The sequence below is a fragment of the Callithrix jacchus genome, chromosome 2 (assembly GCF_049354715.1).
Source record: "Callithrix jacchus isolate 240 chromosome 2, calJac240_pri, whole genome shotgun sequence".
NCBI classification, from domain to species: Eukaryota; Metazoa; Chordata; class Mammalia; order Primates; family Cebidae; genus Callithrix; species Callithrix jacchus.
The window spans coordinates 164629101-164651230 of NC_133503.1; the positions used below are offsets into that span (position 1 = coordinate 164629101).

At 39.7% G+C, this 22130-nt stretch overlaps 1 protein-coding gene and 1 pseudogene across 1 annotated transcript in view; one reads left to right on the top strand and one right to left on the bottom strand.

Annotated features, from left to right (window-relative positions):
- The window catches only part of C7 (complement C7), a 71458-nt gene that overhangs the window by 12188 nt on the left and 37140 nt on the right, over positions 1-22130 (bottom strand). Inside the window, exons 10-14 of the mRNA XM_002745039.7 lie at positions 17104-17270; positions 14029-14257; positions 12668-12839; positions 10167-10254; positions 7485-7617 (exon numbers count right to left, since the gene is read on the bottom strand). Of these exons, the coding sequence (XP_002745085.2) occupies positions 7485-7617; positions 10167-10254; positions 12668-12839; positions 14029-14257; positions 17104-17270 (789 nt within the window). The remainder of the gene's footprint in view (positions 1-7484; positions 7618-10166; positions 10255-12667; positions 12840-14028; positions 14258-17103; positions 17271-22130) is intronic.
- LOC103791619 (large ribosomal subunit protein uL18 pseudogene) lies at positions 2841-3701 on the top strand (annotated as a pseudogene).

A 22130-nucleotide genomic window follows, 5' to 3' on the forward strand; every position in this document is an offset into this window, starting at 1 on the left:
ATTGCTGTATCCTTACACTACTGTCATTTTTAAAAAATTCATCCATTGTCTTTTGCTAGGTTTTGAGTTTTTTAAATCTTGCTCCTCTAGCTCTTTCAATTTTGACAATAGGGTATCAATTTTATTCTTCATTCTCAGCAAACTGACAGAAGAACAGAAAATCAAACACCGCATGTTCTCACTCATAGGTGGGTGTTGAACAATGAGAACACATGGACACAGGGAGGGGAGCATCACATACTGGGCTCTGCGGGGGGGAGCTAGGGGAGGGACAGTGGGAGGTGGGGAGTTGGGGAGGAATAACATGGGGAGAAATGCCAGATATAGGTGATGGGGAGGAAGGCAGCAAACCACACTGCCGTGGGTGTACCTATGCAACAATCTTGCATGTTCTTCACATGTACCCCAAAACCTAAAATGCAATAAAACAAAATAAGATAAACCATTCATTCAAAAATAGCATCTGATGGATACACTGAAGGCTTTGACTTCACCACAATGAAATCCATCAATGTAGCAAAATTGAGCTAGCACCCCATGAATACATACAAAACTCCACAGCATTTTTGAGTGCCTATATTTTGCCAAATATTTTGTGTACTGCTTGTGACACAACAAGATACAAGTCATATCTTATGTTTTCTGAAACTTCATCATCTAGTATGGAATCTGTTTGTTTCTAACACATTTCCTGTTTTGACAATAAATCTCCTGGGAAAATGGAAAGGCTGTACAAAATTAAAAAGAAAACTATTTCTGAGAGAATCAGAGCACTAACAAGGCAGTGCACGTTTCAAAGTCCAAGATTTCAGAGAGAAGGGAAGTCTAATGTGGTGATTACAACATTTGGTAACACATTTTTTTCCTTGAGGTATTTGTAAATTGGAAAAAAAAAAATGAAATGTGCTGAAAGGCTGCTAAACTGAGGATAAAACTGTAGCTCAGAGGCTGAAAAGATGAACGGTTTTTTAGCAGTCTCACAGGACCAGGGTTTTAAAAACTAGAGTCCAGTCCAGTCAAAAAAAAAAATGGGCCAGGTAGAAAGCCCATACCTTCAGCTGGAATCCCTTAATGGGCCCACCCTCGGAATAGAGATAACCCAGACATAAACCGGCCTCACTGGCTGCCATAAACAAAATTAACTTCTCTAGAGGAAGACAGGAATATCCAATTTTTTAATTTTCATACATAAAGTATGACATTCAATTCAAACTAATTTAACATTCAAAAAGACAAGAATTGACCAAATTCCAACCAAGAAAGACAACAGAAACAGACTTACAGAAAAAGACTTACATAAATAACGAAATTGACGGATATAGGCCCTGAAACAACTGCAATTAATACATTGTTTTAAATGACAAGATGGAGAATCACAACCGAGAATTATTAAATAAGAAACAGTAAACACAAATGTTTGAAGTAGTTGATGTGCTATTTACTCTGATTTGCTTATTACTCACTGTTTACACATATCAAAATATTACTTAATAATATATTTTTAAGTAAAAATTTTAATATTTTTAAATACAATAATGTAAGAAAAATATAGGCTCATTCATTTTAATAAGTTAGTGGAAGATGTTAATACCTAATAGGGAAACTGGGTGGGAAGTAAGAAAATAGATGGGAGCTCTCCGTACTTTCTACTCAGTTTTTTGTAAGCTAAAACTGCTCTAAAAATTAAGTTATTGATTTAAAAATTCACTATGCAATAAAAAAGTAGACAAATGAAACCTCTAAAGCTGAAAAATAGGCGACACAACGGCTCACAGCTACAATCCCGGCAGTTTGTGAGACTGAGGCAGGCGGGTCACTTGAGCTCAGGAGTTTGAGAACAGCCAGGGAAACATGGTGAAATCCTATCTCTACGAAAAATCACAAAAATAAGCTGGGCACTGTGGCACACATCTGTAATGCCAGCTACTCAGGAGGCTGAGACAGGAGAATTGCTTGAGCCCATGAGGCAGAGATTACAGGGAGCTAAGATCGCACCACTGCACTTCAGCATGGGTGACAGGAGTAAAACCCTGTCTCGAAAACATATATACAATTTTTAAGTTGAAAAATAAAATCAATAACATTTAAAACTCAATAGAGTTCTTAAAACGAGATTATACAGAAATATACAGAGAAGTAATAAGTTGGAAGATAGGTCAATCAAAAATATTTAGAATGAGGCCGGGTGTGGTGGCGCATGCCTATAGTCCCAGCATTTTGGGAGACCAAGGCAGGCAGATCACTTGAGGTCAGGAGTTTGAGACCAACCTAGCCAACATGGTGAAACTCCATCTCTATTAAAAATACAAAAATTAGCTGGGTACAGTGGTGCACACCTGTAGTCCCAGGTACTCAAGAGGCTGAGACAGGAGAATCACTTAAACCTGGGAGGCACAGGTTGCAGTGAGCTGAGATCACAGCACTGCCTCTAGCATGAACAACAAACAAACTCAAATAAAAAATCATAATAAAATAAAAATAAAATATTTAGAATAAAACAGAAGGAAATAGATAGAAAACAACAAAAAAGGATGTTAAAAAATATAATCGTCCAAAAAATGTATAATTTGTGTCCCATTAGGACAAGTGAGCAAGAATGAGACAGAGGCAATGTTTTAGGACATCATGGTCAAGAAATGCTCTAAAACTGGCAAAAGACTTAAAGCAGAGGTTCAATTAGTGCTTTGAATAGTAGCTACGATAAATATGAAGAAAATTATACCTAAGTTGCTGGTGAAAAACAAAAACAAAAAATAATTAATAATACCCTTTTTCCACCCTAGAGCTACTGGGCCTGCCCGTCTCTGTCAAGCCACAGATGCAGGTCTCTGTTCCACAGGATGGGATTTATTAAAGTTGTTAAGAATAAGGGCTACTTTGAAAGACACCAAGTGAAATTTAGAAGATGACAAGAGGGTAAAACTGATTACTATGCTCGGAAATGCTTGGTGATACAGGATAAAAATAAATACAGCGCGCCCAAATACAGGAGGATAGTTTGTGTAACAAACACAGGTATCATTTGACAGATTGCTTAGTCCCATATAGAAGGGAATATGATAGTCCGTGCAGTGTACGCACATGAACTGCCAAAATATGGTGTGAAGGTTGGCCTGACAAATGATGCTAAAGCATATTGTACTGGCCTGCTGCTTGCCCGCAGGATTCTCAGTAGGTTTGGCATGGAAAAGATCTATGAAAGCCAAGTGGAGGTGACTGGAGATGAATACAATGTGAAAAGCATCGATGGTCAGCCAGGTGCCTTTACCTGCTATCTGGATGCAGGCCTTGCCAGAACTCACAGGCAATAAAGTTTTAGCACCCTAAAGGGTACTGTTTGCCTCACAGTAGCAAACAATTCCCTGGTTATGATTCTGAAATGCAGAAGTACACCAGAAGCACATCATGGGCCAGAATGTTGCAGATTACACGCACTACTTAAGGGAAGAAGATGAAGATGCTTACAAGAAACAGTTCTCTCAATACATAAAGAACGGCGTAACTCCAGACATGATGGAGGAGATGTATAAGAAAGCTCATGCTGGTATACAAGAGAATGCGGTATATGAGAAGAAGCCCAAGAAAGAAGTTAAAAAAAGAAGTGGAACCATCCCAAAATGTCACTTGTTCAGAAGAAAGAGCCGGTAGCTCATAAGAGGGCAAGCCTCTTCAGAGCTCAGGAGCAGGCTGTTGAGAGCTAAGCCAAACAATTTTTCATGAGGATTTCTCAGATAAAGACAATAAACTTACTGACAAAGCAAAAACTAATAATAATCAATAATAATTTTCTTGGAAGTGGTCAGACAGAAAAGACATGATTTCTAAAGGAAAAACCTAACAGTTGACTTCTCCCTAGAAAACAATATCAGAGAGCAATGTAATATTAATAATTTCGTCAAATGAATTAAAAAGTAACTGCTGGCAGGTGTGGTGGCTCACACCTGTAATCCCAGCACTTTGGGAGGCTGATGTGGGTAGATCACCTGAGGTCAGGAGTTTGAGACTAGCCTGACCAACATGATGGAACCCTGTCTCTACTAAAAATACAAAAATTAGCTGGGCATGGTGGTGGGTGCCTGTAATCCCACCTACTCGGGAGGCTGAGGCAGGAGAATCACTTGAACCTGGGAAGCAGAGGTTGCAGTGAATCAAGATTATGCCATTGCACTCCAGCCTGGGAGACAAGAGTGAAACTCCACCTCAAAACAATATAAATAAATAAATAAATAAATAACTGCTAGCTTAGAATTTCTTACCTAATAAAAATATCTTGGCCAGGCAGGGTGGCTGATGCCTGTAATTCCAGCATTTTGGGAGGCCAAAGCGGGCAGATCACCAGGTCAAGAGATCAAGACCATCCTGGCCATCATGATAAAACCCTGTCTCTACTATAAATACAAAAATTAGCTGGGCATTTTTTTTTCATTAGCTGGGTGTATTTGAGTACCTGTAATCCCAACTACTCCAGAGGCTGAGGCAAGAGAATCACTTGAACCCAAGAGGCGGAGGTTGCAGTGAGCCCAGATTGTGCCACTGCACTCCAGCCAGGCAATAGAGTGAGACTCTGTCTCAAAACCAAAAAAAATTCCTTTGAAAAATAAAGGTAAAAGACATTTTAGATAAACAAAAACTGGGACAATATCTCATCAGTAGATTCACAATAAAGGATAAGAAGCCCTTCAAGCAGAAGTTTCTTATAAGTCTTTTCAAAGACAAACTTTTGACTTTATTACTCCCAACCGGCAAATATTCATATTCATTCTATTTCATTTGTTTCTGCTTAAGGGTTCCAGGATAAAAGAGAGAGAGAGAGAGAGAGATCAATAAGAAAAAGACAATGACCATCAATCAACAAGTGGATAAAGAAACTGTGGTGTATCTACACGACAGAAAACTACTCAGCCACAAAAAGGAATTTATTAATGGCATTCATAGGAACCTGGCTGAGACTGGAGACTATCATTCTAAGTAAAGTAACTCAGGAATTGAAAACCAAACATTGGGTTGGGCGTGGTGGTTCACATCTGTAATTCCAGCACTTTGGGAAGCTGAGGCAGGTGGATCACGAGGTCAGGAGTTCAAGAAAAGCCTGACCAACAAATGAAACTCGGTCTCTACTGAAAATACAAAAATTGCTGGGTGTGGCAGCATGCACCTGTAGTCCTCACTACCTGGGAGGCTGAGGCAGGAGAATCGCCTGAACCTGGGAGGCAGAGGTTGCAATGAGCTGAGATCATGCCACTGCACTCCAGCCTGAGCGACAGAGTGAGACTCCATCTCAAAAAAAAAAAAAGAAAAAGAAAACCAAACATAGTATGTTCTCACTTATAAGTGGGAGCTAAGCTTTAAGGACGCAAAGGCATAAGACTGACAAAATGGACTTTGGGGACTTGGGAGAAAGGGTGGGAAGGGGGTGAGGGATAAAAGTCTACACAAATTGGGTGCAGTGTATACTGCTCGAGTGCCAAGTGCACCAAAATCTCACAAATCACCACTAAAGAACTTTCTCATGTAACCAAACACCACCTGTTCCCCAGTAACCTATGGAAATTTTTTTTAATTTCATAAAAAATTTAATATAATTTTAAAATAAGAAAAAGACAAACCAGTTTTTTTAATGAAAATAAGACATGGACAGCCACTTCTCCAAAGAACATAACCAATGGCCAAAAAACATAAGGAAACAAGCTTAACATTATTAGTCATTAGAAAAAAAAACACAAAAATAGGCCAGGGAAGGTGGCTCACGCCTATAATCCCAGCATCTAGGAGGCCTGATAGTTGGATTGCCTGAATTCAAGACTTCAAGATCAGCCTGACCAGCAAAACCCTGTCTCTATAAAAATGCAAAAATTAGCCAGTCGTGGTGGCACATACATGTAGTCCCAGATACTCAGGAGTCTGAGGCACAAAAGTCACTTGAACCTGGAAAGTGGAGGTTGCAGTGAGCTGAGATTGCACCACTGCATTTCAGCCTGGGCAACAGAGTGAGACTCTGAATCAAAATAAAAAATAAACAAACAGGATATCACTATGCACACTATACACTCATCATTATGACTGATGATATCAAGTGTTAGTAAGTACATAAAGCAATGACTTCTCAGATTATGGTAGTGATGTAAAACCACCACTTGGAAGCCTGGCAGCTTCCACTAAATCTAAAAGTATGTCTCCCCAATGTATGAATACCCAATTACTCAGAAATTTCACTAATAGGTATATTCCCAAAGGGAGAAATGTGTGTGTGTGTGTGTGTGTGTGTACACTAGGGCTTTCCTCATAGCATAGAGCAACTGATTTAGGAAAAATATATCCCTACAGCTCTATTTATTTGCTGAACTTATATTGCAAGTGAGGTAGAAGCCAGAATAGTTTTCGGGTGGTACAGCATGCAGAATCTCTTATTCAGATGCCTGTATCCAAACAGAACAGGATGCAAAGCATTTAAGGAAGTTGATTGATTGTGGTACATCCTGAGTAACTGCACTCTAAAGAATATCCTGAGACAACAGATGCTGCTCAGGAAGCAGGAAAGGATGTGGAGAAATAGGAACGCTTTTTTTCGTTGTTGGTGGTGGGAATATAAATTAGTTCAACCATTCTGGAAGACAGTGTGGAAATTCCTCAAGGATCTAGAACTAGAAATACCATTTGACCCAGCAATCCCATTAATGAGTATATACTCAAAGGATTATAAATCATTCTATTATAAAGACACATGCACACATATGTTTACTACAGCACTGTTCACAATAACAAAGACTTGGAACCAACCCAAATGCCCATCAGTAATAGACTGGATAAAGAAAAATATACACCATGGAATACTATGCAGCCATAAAAAAGTTTTAGTTCATGTCCTTTGCAGGGACATGGATAAAGCTGGAAACCATCATTCTTAGCAAACTGACACAAGATCAGAAAACCAAATACCACATGTTCTCACTCATAAGTGGGGGTTGAATGATGAGAACAGATGGACACAGGGTGGGGAACATCACACACCAGGGCCTGTCAGGAGGTAGGGGGATAGGGGTGGGATAACAGTGGGTGGAGGTATAGGGGAGGGATTGCATTAGGAGAAATACCTAATGTAGATGACAGGGTGATGAATGCAGTAAACCAACATGGCACATGTATACCTGTGTAACAAACCTGCACATGTACCCCAGACTTAAAGTATAATAAAAAAGAAGAAGAAGAATATCCTAATGGTCTTCATCTAAAGAGAGTATCCTGGACTATTCTAATTTGCACCAGAAAGTTTTAAATAATAAAATTGACCTCAATGAATGGAAACATTACCAACTAGAGAAGGCTGAGGGCTTATTCAAGTCCCTCCTAAAACTTGAACAGGATCACGTCAGACTTTCAGGAAAGGATGGCCAACACATGGGCCACATGGTGAGTGTTATCTTGGTTCATTCTCTCCCATGTCATATTCTCATCTTAAATTACAAACTACAACTGATGCCACTCACTCTGACAACGCATATCCCCAACCAGCCACCGTAAATCTTCTCCACATCTGGCCACTGGGTTTCCAATAAGAGAGTATCCTTCATTGCAAGTATACAGTACATTTTTCCCCACAGGAAACATTGTACCTTCATCCTAAACAAAAATAAAAGATGAAAAGGGAAAGAGTTTGTCTATTTTGCATTAACAAGAGGTTTCTTTTCATCATCAGGCAAGCTACATTTAAATAACTGATTTAGAAAAGTGTCTGTAAAAACATTTTCCCCTATATAGTCAATAACACTAGTACCACCATGAATTGAAATAGAACTATTATTGCCACTGTCTATTATGTATTGATTGCTCCCAAAATACCAAGCACTATACTAAGCATTCTACTAAAATCACTTTACACTGTCCAAATAATTTATTTTCCTTTTAGGAAAAATCAGTTATTTATCAGATTTGGGGAACATGTTTGTCAGTCAGCTCTTCATATTGAGGTATTACTGGGCTGGGAGCAGTGGCACACGCCTGTAATCCCAACACTTTGGGAAGTTGAGACAGGTGGATCACCTGAGGTCAGAAGTTCAAGACCAGCCTGGCCAACATGGCGAAACCCTGTCTCTACTAAAAATACAAAAATTAGCCAGGCGCATGCGTGGTGGCACATGCCTGTAGTCCCAGCTACTCAGGAGGCTGAGACACAAGAATAGCTTGAACATGGGGAGCGGAGGTTGCAGTGAGCCAAGATAGCGCCACTGCACTCCAGTCTGGGCGACAGAGCAAGACTCTGTCTGTCTCAAAAAAAAAAAAAAAAAAAAAAAAAAAAAAAAGCAAGGTATGAACTGTTCATTGGCAATGCTGCCTACAAAATGGCAGCATGAACACTCAGAAGTTTTCCAGTCCGATCAGTATGCTCAAGAAAGTTTAAATTTCTCGCTGATAACTTTTAGGGGAAGCATAATGTTGATCTTCCCCCATCCTACCCTCCTACTCCACACTGTATATATGGAATGCTGCTGGAGCGGGTGAGATTCAGGAATGTTTCATTAGCCTATAATGCCAGGAAGTGAGCTTTCATGGTGAAGCAAGGAGGAATTTGAAGTCTGAGCCTGTGGGTGGATGAAGGGTAATCACACTCATTCGGGGTCTCTCTTGGTTCCTTTCCTTACTCTTCTCATTCTCTTCAACCCAAGGGGATGGTGAAAAAACTCATGCTTGGGAGAGGGCTTAGAGCTCATGCCTAGACCAGCTCTGCCCTAGGGATTAGAACAAGATTTCCTGGTATCTCCTTCCCATTGTCCGTGTCGCACCTCCTGGCCCAGTCTGGCTCTATCATGGAAGTTGGTAGGAAACAGAGGGCCAGGGTTGATGCTGAAGTTTGAGGGAAATGGGGAGAGGCACATGTTCTGTTTTGATTCATGATCCCATTCCTTCCTCTACCATGCAAAAAAAAAAACAACACTTTTATATGAGGAAGTCTGATTCAACAGTGCACAAATGTGGCTGTATATCATAATCACTTGTAGACATTAAAAAATCAACTCTCAGGCTGTACTCCCAACTTATCAAATCAGAAAATGCGGAGGACAAGGGAGAAACAGCAATCTCAGTTCCCTGAGTAATTCAGATGCAGCGAGTCCATAGAGCAATGTTTGGGACTCCTGGCTCCTAAAAGGACAGCACACACAATGGAGTGGTGGACAGCAGCTTCATGGTTTGCTAACGTGCGTGAATTTGCTGGGACTGCTTCCCTGAGCATATGTTCCATTCAGGAACTCCATGAATTATGGTGACTCTGGTAGGACAGAATGGGTGTTAGAGATGTTAGGTTCATTCTCTGTCTCTCTCTCTCTCTCTCTCTCTGTCTTTCTCTGTCTCTCTCTCTCTCTCTCACACACACACACACACACATGAGAACACACAACTTTCATCTCCCAGTAGTGCCTACATTTACGTTTGGGGAAACCTCAGTAAATTTTCAGTGAACAGATGTTCAAAGGCCTGGGATTTGAAAAGCACGACCCCTCATGAGGAGAGCAGGGCGGGTAACGGAGCAAGCCCTCATGAACATTCCGTGTGAGCCATGAAGACGTACCACTGGGGCTGCAGGCCAAAGCCTCGTCATAATGGCTGAGAGCAGCATTAATTAAAATACCCCAAAAGCCAAGAACAACACAAGTTCCCAGAATGACAGGCGACTACTCTTCTTTCCTGAACAGGGAAGTTCAATTGGTCAAAGTAGAATGATCCGTATCTCACTAGCCACTAGCTAACTGTCTGACTCCTGGAGTAAACCTAACACTTCATCTCAGGGCCTACACTTAGGAGGGATAAAAAAAGACTTCTCTCCGTGGCAAAAATAAGAGCAGTTCTCTAAGTTAAAGAGCAAGCTTGTAGATTCGCAGTTTGGTGTTTAGTGTGGCAAAGTTTCGTAGCCCTCTGGCATGATTTTTCTGAGTCACTGGGCGGCAGCACGGATTTCCCACACCACAGAAGATACACTGTATCTTGCAGAATTCAAATCACCTTGGGCCAAGGAAAAAAAGTCACACACTGAAACCCTTACCACTAAAACTAAAATGCACATATAAAATATTTTTAGCACGGCTTCACCATGGAAGAAAAAAATGGATTGTGGGCTCAGTAGAGAGAGAGAAGTTGGAGCATTACAAAGGGAAAAAAAAGCTTTCATAACCAACTTGAACAAATCCATCTTTCAAGGCAGGAGGTGATGGACAGTATTCTGTTGGAACCAAAGACAAAGGAAAGCAATGCGGTTCAAGCATTCTGAAAGGAAAAGAAAAACACATGTAATTAATATGATTGATTTGCACAGTGTAATAATTATTTTGCATTACATTGGATTTCTCCTTTGTATCTGAAGGAACTCCATTCATGTAAGTATATTGCTGTGATATTTTTGTCATTCTTAGAACCAAATGTCTGCTTACATCCTGTGGTAGAAAACTCAAACACAAACTCAAGCTACCAAAAGACAGTGATTTAAACAGCTACTAGGTCAGCAGTATGAAAATGAAAAGGAAACAGAAAGAATGAAAAAAAAGAAAGTCTTAGGCCAACACACTACTTTCTGTTTCTAGAAGTCACCTGTTTCAGAACCTAGTTTTCCTTCTGTTTGTTTCTGAAATTCATTTAACACAGAATTAATTCCACATTGCAAATAAGATAATTGGGCAAGGTGTGACAGCTCAAGCCTGAAATCCCAGCACTTTGGGAGGCCAAGGTGGGCAAACAGCCTAGGGTCAGGAGTTCCGAGATGAGCCTGGCCAACAAGGTGAGACCCCATTTCTACTAACAATATAAAAACTGGCCAGGCATGGTGGCAAAAAGACCTGCAATCCCAGCTACTTAGGAGGCTGAGGCAGGAGAATCGCTTGAGCTTCGGAGGCAGAGGATGCAGTGAGCTGAGATTGCATCACTGCATTCCAGCCTGGGTAACAGAGTGAGACTCTATCTCAAAAAAAAGAAGAAGGTAATTAGAGTTAGTGACCTCAGGAGAGGTAACTCAAAATTATAACTACCTTTTACTAAGCATTTACTATGTGTCAGGCACCATGGCAGTTGCTCTGCATATGTACATTATCTCAATTCATACAGCAACACCATGGGATACATGGAAAAAACAATGGCAGGGAAAATTTGAATAACTTGTCCAAGATTATAATAACTAACAAATACCAGAGCTGGATTTACATCTAGTCAGTTAGGCTCCTACAATTGTACACCTCCTACCTCTCACAAGGCAATAGAGGGAATAGGAAGTCTTAGTGTTTTTTTCTGAATGTGTATAACTGAGAGCATGTTATTTGGTGAAAGCAAGTTTTAATAAGGCTTCTTCTTCTTAAGTAAGAATCTTAAACCTAAAAGGAAGATGGGAGAACAGAAGTCCTAATATCATCCCACAAGTGCCAATCCTGACACTTTACCATCACTATGACCATCTCTTGGGGCAGTTTGTAATTATGATAATGATGTCATCTGTTATTAAACAATGGTTTTCAAGACTGCCTCGAAGGTCAAAATAACACCAATATTACCTCCACTCCAGAGACACAAAACCTGAGAGAAAGCAGTACAAATAGCCTGGGAGTGTTGCCTCCTTCTCAGCTGAGTTCCTTATAATCTTGCCACACTTTGTGGCAACTGTGGCAAGTTGAATTTTCCTATTTGTACCAAGGAAGAAGATACTCCCCTCCCCTGAGCACCAAGAGTGAAAATCTCCTCAATGCCTTTCTTAGGATGCACCTCTCTTCCTAGCTTTATGTTGAAAAACAGGAAAAATGCATCCTCTTAGGCAGCGACCTCCTCCCAGACCCTCATCCTCCCAGAAACGTGCACAGCAGCCAGCATTCTCTTCCCACTATCATTCATACGCTTGCCAGCTTCCTCAGTCAAGAGGTACTGATTAATGCCGGGTTACAAGGCACCAAAGATACAGGAATAAGGCTTCCCACCTCCCTGTGCTTCTACCACATAGCCAAGCACCTCATCTCTTTCTTCAACTCACATGACCTTCAAATTATCTTACTAGAACATTTTGCCAAGTCAAGTTAGTAAAAATTACTAAGGACAATTTAAAACATTGTGTGGCATAAAAAATTCTGACCCAGTGGTATGATTCATCAACTGAGCATTTTTGAGATGGCTTTTGCAGGGTCCTGACAAATGGGAAGTTAGTGTCATATTGGGTTCACCCGCCAAGATATTCCTCATCTCAAGAATCTGGCTCTGTGCTTAATCCAAAAGATAAATGAGTAAGAATGGTACATCTGAAAAGTAATACAATCTTTACTGAATGCTTAGCAATCACTTTAATTCTGACAATAACAATAAACAGATTATCTTATTATCAGTGTACCTACTATTATCATTCTAATTTTAGAAACACGGCCAGTAACTTGCCCAAGGTCACACAGCATGTAAGTGGCCAAAACGGATAATCATATCCACTCAGGTGTACTACTCCCAATTACCCAGCCTTTTGTCAGGCCTGTGTCAGGAAAACTTGAAACACACAGAGCAAGCTCCTTCAACTCTCCCTAGTACTATGGGACAAAGCAACCCCTGGAAAAGCAGCCATTTAACTTCTAAATCTCTTGACGGCAGCGATCGTGTGTTCCACACTAACTGCATAGGGCACCGTATTCTATGCATCTGCCAGGGGTCGGGACTCCATTACCTCAAGTGCTCCAGCTCCTCATCTTCACATTGTGCGCTTTCTGTTGTTTCTCCAATGCAGGATCTCCCACCCTCACTGGGAGGTGGGTTATTGCATTCTCGGCTTCTTGTTTTCTTCCCTTGAACACAGGGGCTCCAAGAGGACCAGCAACTCCAACCTCCATCAACCCCTCCTACAAGAAGAAAAAAGAGGTTGTCCAATAAGTTCTTAAAGAGGAGGACTTGGGAGCTTAGTGCTGTGCTTCCTGCTAACAAGTTAACTGGAAGAAGAGATCATTCTAGATATTGGTTACCTTCACTCTTCATTGAGGTTTTCTACAATGTTCAGAACGGTTCTGCACACAGACTACCAATGTCCATGTTACAGTTGGATTAGTGCACCTCTTGCAATAATATCTTTAATTTGTTGATTATTTTAAAACTGTTTCAAAGCACTTTCATGTACATTGTATCATTTATTTACTTCTCACAACAGTGAATGCAGGTGGGCAGGAAATTTGTTACCATTCTATTTAGACAGCAGGAGGGGGTGCTTCCACTTTAATGGATAAGGGGAAATACAAGCCACAAAGGAATGAATCACACTGGTAGAATTTTAATTTACCAGAACAGGCCACTTGGAGAAACATTTGGGGATAAGGATGACTTCATAATGCTTGTCTAAAAGCATCTGTAGTTTAGTCTTATATTTATTAATTTATCATTTATTTAGTGACTTCTATGAATCAAGCCTTTTGTCAAGCTCTGGGAATAAAGAAAGGAATCAAACAGCCTGAGATTCAGTAATGAGCTTTCTAGAAGAGGCAGACATGTAAATAAACATAGAAGCAAAAGTACACAGACTGTAGTCATACTTTGACTACTCATAAAGTCAATTTCACATAGCCCTGTACTAAGTGCTTGGAAGCATCATACACATGGTAGAGCACACAGCAGATGTTCAATAAATATTTGTGAGTGATTGAGAGTACATCATACAGAATAGAAACACAAATATTTCAAAGAGCATGCTATCAGAAAGTTTAGGCAATGCAAATACACAAGCTCCGTAGACCTTCCTTACAGCAAAATCTTACTGAGATAATTACAGAGGATGGAAGGTGTTTCAATCATAACTCTATTCTAATAGAGAATGGGGAGTGGAGGGCACAGTGGGGCTGTTAGTTCAGATGGATAAATAGAGATAACAGCAAAGAACCTTAACCTTAGTAGCTACAACCTTAAAGTGGTGAAGGGAAGGAAGATTCTAAATTCATGAGACTTCATCTCTCCATACACAAAGAAGCATCTCAAGGAGCAGACAGGGAGGGTAATTCCCTTTCAATGTATACAGAGTGACTAGAGAAAATTCGCCCCACTGACCTGCTTGATTCCCTATGAGGACTCCTTTCTCACATGCTGCACCAAATGTGTATGGTTTGCAATGGCACACACAATGGGTCCCCTCAACAGTGGCCAAGCCACCATTTTGACAAGGCTGGCAATGACAGAGGTCAAATTCATCCAGATACTCTTCAAGAGCCCGTTTCAGGTATAGTTTTTTCACAGAGGCACAAGGTACATCCTTTACCAGCTCATATAAAGGTGTCAGCTATAGAGATAAAGACATCATAGTAAGTAATCAGGGATTTAGGCAAGAACATTTTGCTTTTCATGTTTAGGGTCAACTCTCATTTAAAAAAAAACCAAAAACCATGGGTAAGTTTGTTACAATTGCTTGTATTCAAATACAAAAGAAAATAGTGCACTCTCCTTGCAACAAAATCAAGACAAATTTAGGGAAAACTAGGGTCAGATAGGGGAAGTTTTTTTAATATTTTTTGTGCATGCATAAAATTAAAAAAAAAACAAGTCATTCATTTTCTAGTTAATGGAAGATTATTTTGAAGATAATACATTACCATCCCTACTGAAGACAGAAGAAAAGTAAATGTACTTAAATTACAGCGAAGAAGCAAGTGAAATTAAATTGAGAATTAAATTTCCTGACTGAGAGATTTAACATGTCTCTTAGTGGAAATTATGGATTCTTTCCTCATGGAGAAATTTAAAACAGGTAAACATTATTACTTTGCGTTGGATATTTCAGAAGAAAAGCAACTTTGAAATCACAGATGTACTGACTCATCTTTAACAGTCTGCTCTCTCAGGAACAAAAACATCTCTGTTTTGTAGCATTTGTCAGTTTCTGCGGTGTAGCTACTGTCACACAGATGATTCAGGCTGCCACCACAGTGCCTGAAGTGGGAAGAGCTATGCACCATTGGTTCCTGAGAGCCCGAGCTCTTCTGAATACGACGGCTTTGCATTGCCGTATACTGTACCTGCATAGTGCCTTTTCTTTCTTGGTTCCTTTTCTGCCCTGCTAAAAAGTTAGCACAACTATGATAATTTACAGTCCTGTGTGGAAAAGTGCATAGAGACTGTTAAAGAATGTCTGCTTTTCTCTAATCAATAATTTCATGTTTCTAAAGATTTGTAGGGGATGCTGACAATGAATACAAGCCATTTTGAATATTAACAGATTGTCCTTTCAGATAAGACTTTCTAGGAAAAACTCACCCTCCCTCCCACCCTCAATTGTATTTGGAAGCCAATGGGTACTGTGGTGTTAGGAGGGGACTTGAGGATCTATTGCAATTTTTGAGTTTATAAAATGTATCTCTGAAAATCAGGCTTTGCCTGGGACGTTGTTTGACTTTCATGCAGGGAATAAATCATAGAATCAGTTCTGCTATAGTGTTTGTTTTGAAAAGGTGAATTTATTCCATTGAGATTGATATACTGAAAAAATTTCGAGCATGGGGTTTTCTTAGGTACAGTTTTGTTCACATGAAACACAGGATGAACACAAAAAACCTCACACAGCTGAAACAAGCCACATAGGAATATACAAAACTCACGTGTACGCATGTGCATGCACACACACACACACACATTCACACACCCCTCCGCATCTATGTCAGTTCATTTCCTGCATTATAAACTATACCTATCCATATCCACTATTACAAATGTCTGGCAGGTTTCTAACTGCTGTCCTTCTACTACTTCACAGTAACTTACAAGCCCTAACCCTTCTAGCACCCAGAAAGCTTCGGATCTTTTTCTAGGTAATTTGCCACACTTATTGTATTACAGATACAGTTTTTAAAATTATTATTATTTTATTTTATTTTATTTTATTTTTTGAGATGGAGTTTCGCTCTTGTTACCCAGGCTGGAGTGCAATGGCACGATCTCGGCTCACTGCAACCTCTACCTCCTGGGTTCAGGCAATTCTCCTGCTTCAGCCTCCTGAGTAGCTGGGATTACAGGTACGTGCCACCATGCCCAGCTAATTTTTTGTATTTGTAGTAGAGACGGGGTTTCACCATGTTGACCAGGATGGTCTCGATCTCTTGACCTCATGATCTACCCGCCTAGGCCTCCCAAAGTGCTGGGATTACAGGCGTGAGCCACCGGGCCCGGCCTACAGATACAGTTTTTTTTTTCAGATGGAGTCTCATTCTGTCGCCCAGGCTGGAGTGCAGTGGCGTGATCTCAGCTCACCACAACCTCCGCCTCCTGGGTTCAAGTGGTTCTCCTGCCTCAGCCTCCTGAGTAGCTGGGATTACAGGCGCACCACCAGGCCCAGATAATTTTTATATTTTCAATAGAGAAGGGGTTTCACCATGTTGGTCAGGCTGGCCTCGAACTCCTGACCTCATGATCTGCCCACCTCAGCCTCCCAAAGTGCTGGGATTATAGGCGTGAGACACTGCACCCAGCCACATTTTTAAATAATTTAGCATGCATAAAGCCATGTGGCTATTTTTATTGACACCTATCTTTTTCATATCAGTGTCATAGATGATAAATTTGAGTGCTGTGTCTCTAACCTGATTTTTTTTTCCCTGAGCCCTTTATTGTGCAATTTTGCATAGCTCAATGATTTTTAGAAACACATATGTTGCAGTATAAAAGAACTGATGATAACAATAAAACATCTTTAAAAATTTCTGCCAGCCAACTTGGTACTATCCTGATTTGCACGACTTCAGGAGCCCACAAGGCACGGCTACACAAAGAAAGGTGATGGGAACGTAACAGAAGGCAAACCTACATGCCTTCCCCTTGCAAGAATCTGTAACTCCTCCGACTTAGCGACCAAGAAAAACATAATCAAACAGATCAAATGTTAAACATGCAAATTTTGTCATTAATTTATCTTGGAAGTTGCAAGACATTTAATGTTTGCCACTAAAATACAAATATAACACACCTTCTGTTTCTTATTATTATGTGTGCATTCATTTACTCTACAAAATATAATTGGGACACAGAAATGCTAATTACAGCCATGTCTTTATTTAGCCTCTTGATTTAACCACCTTCATCTTCCTCATGCAAATAAACATGACTGCTTCCTATGGCATTACACAAAGCCTCACATACCTTTTGTTTTATGACTTGAGGAAGATTAGTCACAGATTCTGCCCAGGAAGAATATCGTCTTTTGTTTCCAGCGGGGTTGTCCAGCTCTAGGTAACTAAGGCCAGATACGAAGCCCGCAGCTCCCCCTCTGACAAACGGGTCTCCTCGCATCACATTGCTGTGGGTTCCTATGTAGAAGAAAACAGATGAAAAGTGAAAAGTCTATCAAGCATTAAAAAATAATCTATCAAACTGCATGACATCCTGGAAAAAGCCAAACTATGGAAACAGTCAAAAGATAAGCTGTGGTCAGGAAGAAGGGAGGAATGAATAGGTAGAACACAAATGATATTTAGGGCAGTGACACTGTTCTATATAATACTACAATGATGGGCACATGTCATTACATATTTGTATAAATTATACAGATGTATAACAAAAGTCATTAAATGTTCAACATCAAGAGTGAACCCTAATGTAAATTATGGACTTTGGATGACAATGTGTCAATGTAGATTCATCCATTCTAACCAATACTCTACTCTGATAGGGAGTGTTGATCATGGGGAAGGCTTTACCTGTATAGGAGCAGGGGATATACAAGAACTCTCTGTACTTTGCACTCAGTTGTGCTGTGAACTTAAAACTGCTCTATAAACTAAGGTATATGTATTTTATTTTTTGGTGGTTTTCCTTTTTTTTTAAGCCAGTCCCACTCTGTCGCCCAGGCTGGAGTGCAGTGGCATGCTCACTGCAATCTCCGCCTCCCAGGTTCAAGTGATTCTCATGCCTCAGCCTCCTGAGTGGCTGGGACTACAGGTATACGCCACCACACCCAGCTAGTTTTTATATTTTTAGTAAAAATGGGGTTTCACCATGTTGGACAGGCTGGTCTTGAACTTCTGGCCACAAGTCACCTGCCCGCCTCAGCCTCCCAAAGTGTTGGGATTACGGGTCTCCTTGCGCCACATTGCAGTGGCATGAGCCACTTCACCCAGCCAAAGCTAAGGTATATTTTTTAAAATAGAAAAAGACTCTTGCCTGACAGTAGATGATATTAGAGAATTATTGTTCATGTTCTTTATATTTTTAGTGTAATAGAGTATCACATTATGCAAGACAATGTTCTTCTTAGATGATACATGCATATATTTAGGGATGAAGTATTATGATATCTGAAACTTACTTCCAAATAGTTCAGCAAATAAAATACTTTAAATATATAGTACTTAAAAGAATCAGTCAATATTATAAATATTATATGTACATATATTTAGTAAAATTACAAAATAATAATTGTACATAGGAAATTGGCATGTGGGTATTTATTACTATGTTCTCATCTATATGTTTTAAATTTTTCATAATAAAATATTGGGGGGAAAACAGTTTCTTGCAGCTGGTATCATAATAATGAATAAAATAAGCTGTTAATTAACAGGAATCCATTACTTAACACATGAAACATGTTCTGAAAAGTGTGAAATGCTAATTGAATTCTTCTTTCCATTTATGTGCCTCATAATGTTAGAAATACTTTATCTCCATTGTAATGGTTTTTACACAGGTCATGACAAGAATTTCCCAAATTTGCTGATAGGATTTTGAGTGGTTTTCATTTCCTTGTAACTGTCCAATTTTTGCAATTTCATAAAATGAGCATATTGTACTCATATTCAGAAATCATTAAAGCCTGATAGTGTTTTTTGCTCTTTTATTTTTTATTTATACACAATTATGGTACATATTTATGGGATGCGTGTGATATTTTGATACATGCGTAGAATCTGTAACGATCAAATCAGGGTACTTAGGATATCCATGACCTTATCATTTGCTTGTGTTGGAACATTTCAAATCTTCTATCTATTTGAAAATGTACGATAAATTTTGTTAACTATAGCCACCTGACTACGATCAAACACTAGAATTTATTCCTTTTTTTTTTGAAACAGAGTCTCACTCAGTCGCCAGGCTGGAGTGCAGTGGCACGATCTTGGCTCACTGCAACCTCTGCCTCCCAGGTTCAAGCGATTCTCCTGCCTCAGCCTCCTGAGCAGCTGGGACTACAGGCGTGTGCCACCACACCTAGCTAATTTTTATGATTATAATAGAGATGGGTTTCACCATATTGGCCTGGAGGGTCTCAATCTCTTGACCTCATGATCCACCCACCTCAGTCTCTCAAAGTGCTGGGATTACAGGCATGAGCCACCACACCTGGTCGAATTTACTCCTTTTGTTTAACTATAAGTTTATACCCATTAAGCAACCTCTCTTCATTGACCCATTCCCCTCCCCAGCCTCTGATAATTATCATTCTACTCTATCTCCATGAGATCAACTTTTTTAGCTCTCACATATAAGAACATGCAATATTTGACTTTCTGTGCCTGTAAATCCTGATAGTTTTAACAAATTACCTGATGCCTCCTCATCTTCATTGCTAGCTGTGCTTTAAATATACAGATAGTCACCCTTTTTAATTCAGTGTATCACAAAGTCTCATCCCTGTATTACTGAATCACAATCATCTGAGGGCACTGCAGACTTCATAGTCCCCACCAAGACCTACAAGAGAATATCTGAGAGAATGAACAACCTTTGGAATCAGCATTTTAAGAGGATCCCCAGGTGATCCTCATGCATACTAAAGTTTGGGAATCACTGCCTTAAACAGCACACCTTAGCTTAAGAATTACAGATTCGATGAAATCCACTAATTTATGTTTAAGGCTTTAGCATTCCTTTCCATACCCCAGTGAGCTCTCTGTTCCAGCTAATGTTTTTCCTAGAAAAAGCAGCCCAATGCAACAGTGAAGACTCCAGACTGCGAAGCCAGATTTTATGCATTTGCATTTCGTATCTAATTCTTATTCTATAATCTTGATCAACATTTCTGGGCCTCAGTGTCCCCAAAATGTGAATAATACTTAACGCTAAGGTAGGAAGAGTACGTTGGTTAATTTTTGTAAATCACTTAAAATTGTGCTGGCACATAGTATGTGCTCTGCGTTTGTTAACTACGAAATAAAATAAAATTGGTAAGCAGCTTCCAACTGCCAGCTCATCTGAGGACTGTTGTTAACATTTTCTCAAAGTTCTTACTTTCATTTCTATGCTCAGATTATTATTTTTCCACTTCATTCAAAAAGTTTTCCTCTCAGATATGTCAACTACATGAAGACAAGCACTTTCTCTGGCATATTCATGGCTGTATCTTGAGTGTCTAAAACAATTCCTGGCACATACCACAGACTCCATAAATAGTTGATTAATGAAGAAAGTGAATGAGTACCTAAACCTGGTTTTACTACTCATCTCCCTCCTTGTACTCATCTACCAATATCCCAAGAATCCCTGCTTCTTCACTGAGAACCACGACACATGGGTCAGTGTTCACCTGTGCCATTACCCCAAAAGGATTTCAGCTCTGATACTGCTCAGTCTATGGCCTCTCGCATATGGCCTCTTCCCTTGCAATCAAACAGGCCTGGTCTTAACGAGAGTCACGGTTGTTTTGTGCAACTAAGAGCTTTTCCCTTTGGGAAGATTGCATGAAGAAAGCATCCATGATAAAGGATCCATGACAAAAGTATCTTCGGTATCTCCAGGCCTTAATTTAGTCATAGCAACATTTTTCATTTTCTTTGCAGGTGAAAGTAAATAATGATTTCGATTATGAACTTTACAATAGTACTGCACTGCTGTCTCACTTCCATCCCTACCATACTATGGAATCTCTTCCTTTAACCACAGCTTCTTTTTTTAAACCTTTATTCCAGATTCATGAGGTACATGTTCAGGTTTGTTACCTGGGTGTATTATGTGATACTGAGGTTTGGAGTAAGATTGATCCCAACGCCCAGGTAGTGACTATAGTACTGAATCGTTTTTCAACCCTTGACCTTTCCCTCTCTCCCCTCCTTAGCAGTCCCCAGTGACTATTGTTGCCATTTTTGTAACCATGAGTACCCAATGTTCAACTCCCACTTAAAAGTAAAAACATGCACTATATGGTTTCCTGTTCTCGCTTCTGCACAGCAAAGGAAACTATCAATGTGCAACGGACAATCTACAGAATGGGAAAAAATATTTGCGAACTATGCATCTGATAAAAGTCTAATACTCAGAATCTATAAGAACTTAAACAATTTAACAAGTAAAAAAATAAATAACCCCACTAAAAATGGACAAAAGGCATGAACAGACACTTCTCAAAAGCAGCAACCAAGTCTTAATTACCAAATCCAATGAACATTTATCGGTCCTTATCTTACTTGACTTCTCTCTAGTATTTCACTCTGTTGACCTCTCTCCTCCCTTACTTTCCATCTCTTGTTTTTTTATGCTCCCAAATTTTTCCTTTTCCATTCTTCTTTATTCTCTACAACTTTACTTAGGTAATCTTTTATTTCATCACTCCATGTATTAAATCTTTTAATGGCATCCTCTAGCCATGAGAATAAAATCCAAACTCCTTAACATGGCACCTTCATAGTCTGGATCAGTTTATCCTTTCAGTCCTTCTTCAGTCACCCAAAGACTAACACACCACCTTCCCCCCATCTCCACTGCCAACCAGTATGCACCAAAAACCTGACCTCCATAGAGTATTCATGTCAGCAAGTGAAACTGAATCTTCTCTTGATATTGTCACTTGTCTAGGCTTGTTTGCCAATCATCACAAGGGAGGAATCTGCTGTACACTGATTACATATTTATAATACAGAGGATATAACCCAGTGAATTCCCTAGTCTGTGTGATATCTCAGTACCACAACATATGAAAGAGAGATCAGAGGCAAAAAAATTACCAAATAGATTTTTAAAAACAGAAAGTAGAACACCTCCTAAAGCCTCGAAAGCCCTTAGAGTTCAAGAATGAACCACAGAAGAGCGGAGTAGAGGTTAAGCTTGTAATTATTCACAAGAGCAAAGACATGGAATAAAACAAAATGCCCATCAGTGATAAACTGGATAAACAAAATGTAGTGCATATACACCGTAGAATAATATGGAGCCATAAAAAGAATAAGATCATGTCC